At 44.3% G+C, this 12,917-nt stretch overlaps 1 protein-coding gene across 5 annotated transcripts in view; it reads left to right on the top strand.

Moving 5' to 3' along the window:
- Positions 1-12,917, top strand: part of ARHGEF18 (Rho/Rac guanine nucleotide exchange factor 18) — a 48,956-nt gene that overhangs the window by 13,784 nt on the left and 22,255 nt on the right. The window contains exons 1-3 of one of the 5 annotated variants that reach the window (XM_021547010.3): positions 3,946-4,055; positions 9,905-9,972; positions 11,535-11,595. Coding sequence is in view for 2 of the 5 variants with exons in the window: in XM_021547008.3 (XP_021402683.2) it covers positions 8,570-8,855; positions 9,905-9,972; positions 11,532-11,595 (418 nt within the window). In the remaining 3 variants the exon portion in view is untranslated. Of the gene's footprint in view, positions 1-3,945; positions 4,056-8,311; positions 8,856-8,909; positions 8,926-9,904; positions 9,973-11,531; positions 11,596-12,917 lie in introns of those variants that run through there. The other 4 variants (XM_021547009.3, XM_021547008.3, XM_021547011.2 and 1 more) reach the window with 4 other exon arrangements.

Genomic DNA, 12,917 nt, shown 5'->3' with positions numbered 1-12,917 from the left:
GGAAGGTTGCTTCCCTTGAGCTTGAGCACTGTGGTAGAGGTGGGACTTCTACATCTTTAGTTGAGACTCAATCTCTATTACTTCATAGGAAAGACAGAGCCCAGGCCCCCACAGGGGTGTCAGATTGGCCATCCTCTTCCAAGGAAACTTATAGCTGCAACCAAATTTTGGCAGGCTTCAGACAAACTCCTCTTCTTTAAGAGAAGGTGCTCAGTTTAATGAATCTTCCTGAACAGTACAGGCTGTGCTGGACTGTCCACCTGTCCTAGGCTGACCCTTACTGGCTGCTTCAGTGCACTGGCTGATCTCTTAACTGGTTGCTCTAACAACTGGTCTCCAGGATTTATTTAAGGTGCATTGTGAAAGAGGTTTGGAAAACCATTTATTTTCTCACAATGAGAAAGGGAGAGGACACAGATTTCTGCAGTTTGTCAGACATCCTCCACCCATGACCAAGGAGAGACTAGTATAGCTTTCGATTTAGACCTGAAATTTTGGCTGAAATTCACCTTTCACTCGGCACTTGTGCCTGCAGTGTTTTGCTTTTGGATTCCCAGTACAGCACTAATGAGCTAATAGGTGAAGGATAGTTTTGGCTTATGATAAGGAGGAATTACTTGATTTTCTATCCTGAAATTTCTGTTCACAGCCCACACAGAGTCCTGAGAAATCTGAAAAGCAGCAGACAACCTGGAACTTTGCACTCCTGTAGAGAGGCACAGCTGCCAAAAATCTTCTGTTTTGGGGGGGAAAAGGATGTTTGGCTGCTGTAAGATGATGACAGTGATAAATGGACTGGGAGTCCCACTTGGAATAAACTATGACTGACAGGAGTCCAAATAAACAGAGGCAAAACCAGAGCGGCTGCGTCAGGCTGTGGGTTAAGGTGGTTCTGAGCCAACGGAGCAGGATCTGAAGCAAATGTGAAAGCAGCTGCAGCACTGGTTGCAGGGGAAACACTGACTGAGCTGAGTGTCCTGACACAGAGCTGGTTCAGCCAGCTCGAGAGGGCTTAGAAAAGGAAACCAAAGTACATCCTCTTCTCAGTGCTTCTCCTTTCCTTCTTTTCACTTTCTTTTTCTTTCTGGGGCAGTAGTACCTTGATCTGGAATATCTCCAAGTGCTGCTCCTTCTATTCCCCGATAAAACCTCAAGATCTTGTACACTTGGGCTGACAAATGCATAAGGACAGTAATCAACCTGAGACACATTCAGCAAGAAATCTTTTGCTCTTACAGAATTACACCGGATTAGACAGCTGGTACCCTTCTCTTCTTTGCAATGCAAACCTTCGCTCTAAGCTACAGAGTCTTGGAGCTGGCTGCTGTGCCAGATTTTGCACTGATTTTGTGGTGATGCCCTGAGGCTGCACAAGCACAGCTCGTTCTCTCCATGACAGCTGCAGTTGGGCAATCTGCAATGTTTTACTTTTATATTACAGCAAAGCACAAAGTTTGAAGTGCCTAAGGATTAATCAGTCACCAAGTGACAGCCAGCTGTTTACCCCCAAACTGCTTTATGTAATGATCATTTCTCTGTAGTGGTGACAGGCCCCAGTAAACAACTGGGACTTCAGTGTACTCAGTCCTGTAGAGAAGCAGCACAAAAGGGAACATTTTGGAAAAGCTTGCAACTATGAGATGAAGATAAAAATAAAATCGATTAAACAGGTGGCAGTGTGGAAACCAGAGATCACATTGGCTCCATGGCAGGATTTCATCACATCTCCAGCCCAAAAAGTGTCAGGTTTTTTCAAAGCAGCATGGGGAAGGTTGCAGGGTGAATTTTGAGAGGGAAGAGTTTGTTTTGTAACTGTGTATGTTGTGTTTTCAAGCTCAACAGGCAAGTAGGATATGTGTGATTTAAAATATGACAAACTTTTGATCAGTATTTTAAATCCTGAGTGAAATTGGGAGGGGAGGTTGGGTGGTGAGCTCTTCCCAGTTTTCCTGCCTGCACAGAGTATTCCAGCAGCCTTGTGCTACTTTATTGGTGTCAGGGGAAAGGTGTTTTTCCAGCAAGCAGTTTGGTTCTATGAGTCAGTGCATGGATCTCCTGCTAGGGAAGATAATTCCCCTTTCCTCTCATCATTTGTCTGTGCAGGGGTCACTGACAAAGGCCTGGGCAGGCACTGGCTGTTGAGGGGCAGATAGGGAAGCCAGCAGCTGCCAACCCTCCAGGCACTACAGCCTTGCCTTGGCAGGGTGTTCATAAACACTCCAGACATTGGGATGGCAAATCCCACCAGGCTTTTAATAACAAATTATGTATTTCAAGTCCCAGGCGATGTGCAAACACATATGAAGTGCCATGCTGAAGGTGTCACTGGGGTGCCACATCCCATCCCTTAGGGGCCTCTTTAGTCTGGAAGGAGTTTTTGTGCTCTCCCTGAGGGGAAAGTGTGGACTAAGGGTGGCCATGTGCCCTCCCTGAGGGGAATATTCAGGTTGGGGGAGCCATGTGTCTTCCCTCAGAGAAGTCATGGTTTCTGGGCAGCCATGTGTCCTCCCTGAGGGGAAAGTGCAGGTTGAGGATGCTCATTATGTCCCTGAGGGGGACATGCAGGTGGGGGCCCTATGCCCTTCCTGAGGGAAAGTGCTATAAGAGGTCATGCCGTCCCTGCAGGAGGACAGAGCAGGCAATGGATGGTCATGGCCCTCCCTGAGGATAAAGCATGGGCTGAGGATGCTCATGCATCTCCTGAGGGAGACGTGTGCTGGGGGCCCTGTGCCCTCCCTGCAGGAGAAAGGAGCAGGCTATGGGTGGCCATGTGCCCACCCTGAAGGAAAATGAGGGTTGTGGGTGGCTCTGCTTCCCCTGATGGAAAGCGCAGGGCTGGAAGGATTGTGAGGGAAAAAGGTGGGTCAAGGGAGATGTGTGCCCTCCCTGAGGGGAAAGCAAGAGCTATGAGAGGCTCTGCCATCCCTGAGAGGCAGGAGCAGCTGGAATGGCTGTGTCTCCATGAGGGGAACAAAGGGATCAAAGGATGGCGTGGTGGGCACCGCTCCACCCTGAGGAGCAATCTCCTTCAAGAAAGGCAGAGGCTGTGGGTAGTTGTATCCTTCCTGAAGGAAAACACAGGCTAAGGGTGGCCATGTGCCCTCCGTGAGGGGAAAGTGTGGGTCAGGGCTGCGTGTGCTGCGCCTGAGGGAAGGAGCAGGCTAAGGGTGGCCGTGCTCTCCGTGGAGAGAGGGCACAGGCTGCAGTGCTCATGGCATCCCTGAGGAGAAAACACAGATGTCTGTGTGCCCTCCTTGAGAGAAGCTTATGGGCTAAGGATGCTCATGCCCTCCCGGAGGGCTAAGAGTGGGATACAGATGACCAGTGCCTTCCTTGAGGGAAAAGTTCAGGGTCAAGAGTGTCTGTATGCCCTCCCTGAGAGGAAAACAGGGATTAAGGGTGTAAATGTGCCCTCTCTGAAAGGAAAATGGGGATTGAGGTGTCCGTGTGCCCTCCCTGAGAGGAAAATACGGGTTGAGGGTGTCTGTGTGCTCTCCTTGAGAGGAAAACATGGGTTGAGGGTATCCATGTATCATCCCCAGAGGAAAACACGGGCTGAGGGTGTCCGTGTGCCCTCCATGAGAGGAAAAAGGGGATTAAGGGTGTTCATGTGCCCTCCCTGAGAGGTAAAGGGGAATTAAGGGTGTTCGTGTGCGCTCCCTGAGGGGAAGGCACGGGCTGAGGGTGTCCGTGTGCCCTCCCTGGGAGGAAAACACGGGTTGAGGGTGTTCATGTGCCCTCCCCGAGAGGAAAACACGGATTGAGGGTGTCCGTGTGCCCTCCCTGGGAAGAAAACACGGATTGAGGGTGTTCATGTGCCCTCCCCGAGAGGAAAACACGGATTGAGGGTGTTCGTGTGCCCTCCCCGAGGGGAAGGCACGGCCCCAGGCTGTCGCCGCGCTGCCCCCGAGGGGCCGGCACCCTGCCCGGCCGTGCCGCGGCGCGCAGGCGCACCCTCATTCCCATTTTTCCTTCCGGGACACGGGGGCGTTTCCTGTTGCTGTGGCGGCGGCTCCCGGGACCGAGAGGGAACCGGCGGCTCCCCGGGGAGTCCGGTAAGAGACCGGGCTGTCAGCGCGCCCGCCGGCCTCTGGCTCCGCTCCCCCCGGCCCTAGCGAGCCCCGAGCACCGGCACCGCCGCTCCGGGGCCGCGGCGCGGGGACCGCCCGGCCCCGCTCCCGGTGCGGGCAGCGGGGCTCACAGGGCTCCGAGGCGCCCCGGCGTTTGGCCGGGACAGCGGCTTGATCTTCGCTTTGCCCCAGTCCCGCAGGTTTACAGCAGTCCCGATCTGTGCAGCTCAGGGCTTCAGCTGCGGGACGGGACGCGGCGTGAAAATGCAGTGTTTATAGTAAAGCTCTTTCAAGGGCTACGGGAGGAGTGAAAAATGTTGCTGTGTGCGGTAGGGAGGCAAGCGGCTCGTAGCCTGTGTGAAACCGGCTTTCTTTATGCTATGTCTTGAGTCTGAGCATCCTTGTGATCATTGTATCCCGCACCTCGTCCTCTCGGTTATTACACACATTGTGTGTACTGGTGCTGCAGCAGCGAGAAAAGTCTGGGATGTGCATGAAGAGACCTTAAATGCGTTAGGGAAAAAAGTGGTGAAAACTTCCGTTTGTCCACAGTTCCGAAGAGTGAACCATTTAAAATATGCCACATCTCTGGCTCCTTGGAGAGAGGAGCGGGAGATGGTATCAGCTCAGCTTTTGTGTGCTGAAAGGAAACGCCAGCAGGAGCGAGGAGTGGTGATGGATTTTTGGAGGAGGAGCAGGGAAACAGGCAGTGATTCGAACAAACGGCTTTCTGAATGTTTCTGGTGCTGTATTTCGTTTTGCTGCTCTAATAAATAAACAGAATTTCTGAATATTGTTTGAAGATTTGGTGTGTCACCAAGAGAAAAAAGGGCTGCTTCTTAGTTCCTTTTCACTCCCCTCTTAATAGAGTTTTATGGGAGGCTTTTTTATTTGATCCTTTTGGTTCAATTTTATAAAAGTAATAGTTTCTCTTTGGCATGGTAAAATAAAAGAAACCCGTGAAACATGGCTCTCAGACGGGAGCCATCGGACACTGTGCGTTGTAGTTCCACCTACTGTTTACCTATGAAATATTTTAAATACCTTTTATGATTGTCATAGTTGCTGCTTCAGTTCTGTAGCGTAGACTGGGGGAAGGGTTCAGCGTGAGAGGTTGAATTGAGACTCCTTCTTTTAGGATAACATGAAGATTTTACTTAGTATTGTTTAAAAACCAGAAGTATAGGTTGTTTATGTGTTTCTGTCCTTAAAGAAAACCCTGCGGCCACCAGAATTGCGCTGTTGGGAATCACACAACCCCTCTCTCTGCCTCATCCAGCTGATATTTTGACAATAAAACCAGATACAGTGAGCAAGTAATTATAGGTTGTTTTGGAGACAAAGAGGAATGCTCTAACAGGGAGGCTGAAACTTGATAATTTAGTGCTGTTGCTCTCTGGCGTGGACTGTCTCTGTTTCAGAATGTGAAGTATCTCATCTTCCTGCACCCTTCCAGTTTTTGGTTTCTGCCTCTGTGTAATTAGACAAGTGAGAAAACAAGGAAACATCGACCACTGGAGCCACTAGGACAAAGTGAAATCTGCTCCTAGTTCCTCAGGGTACCTGACCTGGATTTACCCAATACAGAAACTTCCTCGTGTTCCAATGAAACTCCTCCTCTTTCCTGAGAAGTTTTATCACAGTCACTCTGCTTTTTCTGGAATGCTGTGGTGATTTGAAATGTTTATTGGCTGTTGTGTTGTACGTCTCTGTTTATAAATGCAGAGTTTATGTTCAGTATTAATCATTCATATGAGGGTTGTTTCCTTTGTCAGTTCAAGAGGGAGGAGTTCCCTGTGTGGTGTAAGGGTGAGGAGGGAGGCAAGAGATTCTTTTTGATCCCTGAAACATTGGACAGTTGAAAACAGGAAAAAAATATTAAAATTACTAATTTCACAAGGAAGCTGTTTTGTCCTTGGTTCTTTTCAGCTGGCTGGATTTCATAGGTGTTGAATATCCTTGAACTCCTTGTATCATTAGAAGCCCTGTTAAAGTCTGTCCCTGTTTGAACTTAGCTGCTTTAAAGTGGTTTGTTTTTAATCTGTCATTTAAAAAGCAAACAAAAAAAAAACCTTTGAGATAAAGAAAGTCAATAGTAGAATTTTAGATTAATCACAGCGTTTTTGTCTGTGAGTTGTTGTTTTCAAATGGCCTTCTAAGAGTTATTTTATTGGGCAGTACCGTTCCAGACCAAAGGTCAGGGTCATAGTGCTCATAATATCTGGTGAGTCATAGATTTGTCCTGGAATCCAATTCTGGAAGACATTTATAGGACATGGGCAGTGTCTGATCCCCTGGAAGGTATTCCAGCTGGGGGAAAAAATGTCTTTGCCTGCCCCTTTCCAGCCAGGTTTGTTGCCCTCTCCTAGTGTGAATAGGGTGATGCTTTTGGGTGTTGTAATGACTCCAATAAAATGCTCCTAGGTTGTAAATTACTTTCTGTGAGCCATTGGGAAAACATCTCATTGATAAGGGAAATGTTTTTTATTACAACAGATAGTAAATTTGTTACCCTCAGCCATGAACAGGATCTTTTCTAATGTTTATTAGCCTTTTCATCTTAAATATTTCTTTGCTGGTTGAGGTCCTTGCTTTAGTCACTCATTAGGTCATCTTTGGCTCAGGCCCCTGCAAAATGCTTCAAGTGAGTGAGTCACTGTAGTAAACAGCTCTGGGATAATGTGATGCTCCCAAAATTCTCAGCCTTAATTCCAAATCTGTTGATTAAAGCCCAGGAACAACCCTGGTGGGTTTGCTCAGTTTCCACGCTGGGTGGTTCAGCTGCTGTGATACCCTCAGCTGTAGTAGTGGTGCTCCTGTCCCCATCCAGTCAAGGTGACCCAGATCCTTGGACCTTCTCAGTGTGTTGGCACTTTGGTGTTGGCAGCGCTGCCCAGAGCTGCAGCCCTTCTCTGCAGCACAGTCTCTATCAAGATGAAATCCTTTGGAGGGTCTGTTTTTCCCTGCCAAATTAATCTTCTTGCTGCTCAGTGGGTGATTGAGGGAGGAGAAGACAAGGGAGAGGCTGGCTGCAGCCCTCTGAGGTTTTATCTCTGCCTTTCTCAGGAATATCTTCTGTGCCTCTCCAGTGTGGGGAATTGCTTGCTGACAGAACTGTCTTTTTTTTTTTTTTTTTTTTTTTTTTTTTTTTTGACCTTCCCAAATTCTTGATCTGACTAAGACCAAATTCTGCTGATGGTAAATGCAAAAATGCAAAAATAATTTTATTGTCAGTTTGAGTTTACTGATGCTGCTTTACTCTGGATGACTGGAAAAGATAGAAATCTGGTATTTCTATACACCTGTTAGAGATTTGTTATTTCTCTACACCTGTAAAGAACCCTTCATGTGTATTTCTGCTCTTAAATATATCTGCCTCCATGTGTGCAGGTTCCTGTCCCTACTTTGCTGTCCCCTGTCCCTCATGTCTCTCATTCTTCTCTTTGCTGGTTTTTTTTTCACCCCTGCAGTTCTCTGATAGCATTTGCAGAAAGGCTTAATAAGGATGCAGAGTAATGACAATAAATGCAGAAATCTTACATTCATTAAAAGGAAACCACAGCCACTGGTATTCAGAAGCTCCTGCTCATCCTGAATTAGCATGGCCTCCCTTCAGCACTGCAGAAGTGTTGAATAGAGGAAGCTAGAGAATGTTTCAGAAAATGAAATATGCTCATAAAACAGTCTTCTGGCACGTTTCACCTTTCTCTTATGTGGGCAAAAATAATGCCAGTTTGAAATCTTTAAGTAAATGCATTTCAAGTAGTCTCACGGAGAATGGGGTCCTTGGATTCAGCTGCAGTTTCCTGCGGCTTTTCTGTAGCATTTTGCTATTTTCTAGTATGTTCTCCACTGTTGTGTAAAGAACCTTTCAGCAGTGGAGGGAAGTCATACACAGCACTATTAGATATGTCAGCTGATTAAGTGAAAAATGCCTACTGAGAATGCCACAAGCTGTTATCTTTTACAGAGCAAGGGCATGATTTTAAAATTGAAATCCGTTTTTAAGTGAGATCCCTTTTACAATTACCTTAACAAGGAACCCAGGCTTTCCAAGTGCAATTGGTCCTACTAATCATTGATAGGGAAAAAAATTACTAAATGCAATCACTGAAAATGGGTAAATGTTGGGGAATATGAATATCTAGTTGAAATTTGATGTTTCTAGATTACTGTATTACAGAATTCTAGATGAGTTACATGGATTTCAGGACGTGGTGTGGAAAGGCAGTGGCTGTAGGAACACTGAGGATCCATGGGGCTGCCTGTTCTGCCCTGAAGGGAACCCATCTGTGAGCAGCACTTGAAACCAACCCAGCCTGACGTCATGGAGAATTTTCTGTTTCCTTTTGTGCGGTGATTTTTGTCCTACAGTTTGTTTCTTTGTCTCAGGAGAAAAGGGATTCCCATTGTCAACTACTTGTTTGTTGTTGAGGCATGTCTTTTTACAAGCTCTTCATTCCCTCGTGGTAGGTGGAGGCCTTACCATTGCTGAAATAATGAATATATTTGTTATTCCCTACACAGTTTTAATAAGTGAAGATTTTGATCCATTTTTTTATTGCGCATTTGCAGAGGTACATACATTTGAAATTAGATGTGGTGCCTTTTGGTTTGTGGCGTGGGGTATGGTAGCAGTAGGAATATCCCAAATAAGAGAAGTTGTGGGAGGTGGTAGTTTTTGTGGAGGTTTTTTTTTTTTCATGTGGCAGGCACTTGGGAGCAGAACTCTGCAGTTTATTTCCCACACTTGGGGAAGTTGTGTAACATGTGAGCATCTTGCAGGTCTGTACACTCAGTCTTTCTCTCAGTCTTGTTTTTATATCTTTGTTAATTTATTTGTGTTTAAAGCCAAGTAAGTATTTTGGACCTGTTCTCTGGCTTTTGCTGAAATTATGGAAAACAGAAGTGAGCATCTCTTTGGGTTAGCCAGGAGCCTTAAAGCAGATCCCCAGTCCTGGCGCCAGGGTGAGCGTGGTTCTGAAGGGACCTTAAATAGTTTTTCCTCTGTGCTTTAAACATAAACTGGCTTTTCTCAAGCAGATATAGTGTTCATCTTTCCAGTTTTGTTCTATTTCTCTTTTAACAGGCATGTCTGGCAAAAGGCAAATCCTGGTGTCCTTTACTGAGTTGTTGGTGTCCTGCTTTGCTTTTGATGAAGGATCTTGTTTTATAGATAGACAGAAAGGCTGCAGAAAATATTTGGCACTATCAGTTTTCCTTCCTGTTTTCTCAATAAGTAGTTATAAGGAGAAAAAAAAAAGGAGATTGGATTTTATTACACTAGTAATAGTTTTATGACTTTCGAGTGAGAGCACTGGCAACAATTCCTTTGTGCAGCTGGAAGGGTGGTAATGCTGTGGTGCTGGTAATGCTGTGATGATTCTGGAGAGTGTTTTGATCTTTAATTTACCGTAGTTACTGCAGCTCCCAGCAATAGTCCATGCAGAAAAGCAACTATTCCTGTGGAGCCAAAGAATTGCTGCCTCTTGATTGGTATCAATTTTGGATGGAGAGACATGGAAATGGCCTTTGCAAAGATGAGGAAAGCTGTGCTCACTGAGTGGAGGTTGGGCAGAAAACTGTTTGTGCATTCCAGAGTGGCTCTTGGTTCTTGCATGTGTGAATTGCACTCAGTGGTGCAGTCTTACTGAAAAAAACTCCAGGGTTTGGTATGAAATCAAGACCAGAACATGCACAACAAGGATGCTTGCCACAGCACCCAAGCTTGCTCTGCACCTCTTCCAAAATTAAGATATTTTGTGTGCCTTTATTCCTTTCCCTAGACAGCAAAGAAGAATAATTAAGAATTTTTGTGTGTGTGTGCATTTCAGATTGTGCAGTGAATGTCCACAAGAACTGCAAGAGTTTGCTGACTGAATGCAGCAGCATCAGACCCAAGGTGGGCTTTAACATTTGTTCTTCTTTTATAATAACAAGGCTTGACATGGTAAGCTTAATTTATGCAAATGGTTTAATTTACATCAGTACAGAATCTTGCCCTACGTCTTTGAGGCATGAAGTAGTTATTAACTTGTTATTATAGTAATTAATGATAATGTGTGGAGGGAAAATAAAGTGAAACTTTTTATTGCTATACTGTAAATTCCTTAGCCTGTGTCCCAGAACTGACTAAGCCTAAAAGTGCTCAAACTTTTTGGGGAATATAATTGAATTATATGGAATATAATTCAATTATAGGGAATTATTAAATTATAATTTGAATGTTGTGCCATCTCAAAACTGATGGAAGAGCACGAGGGGTGGAAGGGAATTTGGTTGTAACAGTTACATTTTATTTCTAAGCTGGAAAATGCAGAATAAGTGGTTTCATTTGGGAACTGTGATGAACTTGGTCTTGCTCTGCTGTTTATTTTTTTATCTCTGTCACCATGGTGCCTGTGATTGCATGTAAGGTCACAGGTTGTTTCATATAGATGTCTATCTGTTGGGGTTTTTTTTCTGGTATTGGTTTTGAAAATCATTTCCTCCTCCTTATAACTAATAATACTTGAGGGAGTTTTAGTTTGTTTTAACCTCCAAGTGCTGATGATTTCAGAGACTGATAGCAGATTAGGGAGTACTGTGAGGGGGGAAAATAGAGAGCAGAGCAGCTCAGACCTGGGCAATTAGAGGTTAGAGGAAGTGTGTTCAGCCATTGGTGATATAGAATGTAACTCTTTTGGGGGCAGAAATGTTCTTGTGGGGGTTTTGATATATAATTTTAAACATCTCAGGGCATTGTGAATTTTCCTTTTAAACAGAAAAATTCACTTGCTCTGATGCTTTCATTTCCACTCTTCACCACCACCCAGAATTTCAAGGTTGAATCAGCCCTGACAAACCACTCTTGCAGAGAGCAGAGAGGGAGTGGTGGCACAAAATAGGGTGAAGAATTCAATCAGAAATGGGAACCCCAAAGGGAAGCTCCCCAAAAGTCATTTGTTACAGCCTGTATTATTTGTTTATTTAATTTCTTTGAATCTTGGATAACTTGTACCTCAATAGGTTTTAATATCCTAGTGTTGCAAGAAGGATGAGGTTTAGCAAAGATTACCAAAGATGCAATTTGAAATGGACAGCCTGAATTTTGGTTCAGAGTGGCTGAATTAGTTTAGTCAGTATTGCTAGGAACTAAACTATAGCAAAGTGAAGACTGTCAACATGAAGGGGTTGCTTTTATTTCATAAATTAATTCTCATAGCTTCAATTCAGCTGTAGTTTCAGTTTTGGTTCTATTTCAGCCTGATTTATACTTTGTGGAATTTAATACAAAGTGTTAATGTCTCTATGCCATTCGTCTGACACATGAAAAAGTCAAAGCTGTTATTGTGTTAAATCTTTTATATTCTCAGTGAACATCTTCACTTACAGTTAATGCTATAGGATAGGAAAAATATGATTCATTTTGGACTGAAAGTTTGGTCTGGATATGTAAGAATATTGTATTTTTTCCTATAGCAGAAAGATTTGCAGCACAGACCTTCTGGATCTCCACAAAGTTCGCCCCAGTGCATTTCCCCAGGTTTGTACTAAAGAATGATTTCTGTGCTCAAGGCTTATCTGTTCAATTGCATTTTTTTTCTTTAATATGTTTTAAAGGCTATACACGGTGTGTTATTGAAGTATAGAGAAGGTCTCTTTTAATAAGATGGTTTCATTTTTTTTTCTATTGGGAATGGCTTAGAGGCTCCTAGCAATCTCCTGTGTGTTTTTATCTTTTTATCTTTTTATTTTTCTTTATACCTTCTTGCTGTGTAACCTCAAAATATCATGGTGAAAAGGGATCAATAAGCTCGTTTTTCATTGATTGTCTATTCTCTGGCCTCTGAAAAGACTAGAACTGTGAACTTTGTTTTACATCAGATTTTCATAATTGTCTATTTAAAACTTGCCTGCAGCTAGTGGTTGCTAGAAATCTCTAAGACAAGCTAGCACTAATGGTCTAAACATAAATCTTTGTTGAAATAAAATGAGGAAAAAGGATCTGGGAGGAAAAAAAAAATCCAGAAGAAAGAGCATCTGTACTGCAGCATAGGCTTTGAAATATCTTTTTGCTCCTGGAAAAGACCATCCCAGTCACGGGTGTATTAATTGGCATTTTAATTTTACAAGATGTTACAAAGGGTGCATTAACAGAGCAGGTGAGTGTCAAACACAGCTGACTTGGATGTCTGAGCATCACTCTGGGTGTTTCAGGTGTTTTCAGGTACCATTTGCATTGCAAGGTGTCCTCTTCATTAAATGATTCTTCCCAAGAGGCAGCACAGGGGATAATTATCATAAGGAGATAAGTGGCTGCTTGCATTACCCAGAATGGGTTTGTGCATTTAGGAGAAAGTGCAGAGACTAAAATAGGAAGCAAGGGCTAATGAAAATGGGAGCAGTTGTCTGTAGGGCTGGTCTGTGTGAGGGGAGCAGCGATCGATGTGGGGCACAGCAGTGTGCAGACAGTGCTAATTGAACTCAGAAAATGGCTTGTGGGCCGTGCAGGCTCTGCTAGGCAGGCAGTACTCATTTTCCTTAGTCAAAAGCAGAAGCTGGAAATTAAAGGAACAGCTAATAGCCTGGCCATTGTATGTTACTAGCCACAGCATAGCCCTGCAGACTGCATTGCCCAGCAAAAAAACCCCAAAGATACTGTCTCAATGTAAAAGAAAAATTAATTTTCAGAGAGGTATAAATTGTGTTGTGTATCCCCATCCCTGTCCCCTTGTTTTGCCTCTGGAGATTTTTTGGTCTGGCCTATCCTTGTGTAAAAGAACTTTATGTTCCTGGCTTGTAGAGCACAGAAAGAGAACTTGATGGCAAATAATTTCAATACTTCCCCAAATGGAAATGTAGGGA

This window comes from Lonchura striata, chromosome 28 (genome assembly GCF_046129695.1).
Source record: "Lonchura striata isolate bLonStr1 chromosome 28, bLonStr1.mat, whole genome shotgun sequence".
NCBI lineage: Eukaryota > Metazoa > Chordata > Aves > Passeriformes > Estrildidae > Lonchura > Lonchura striata.
The sequence above is the reverse complement of the archived record's forward strand: the minus strand, read 5'-3'. Positions and strand labels throughout refer to the sequence as shown.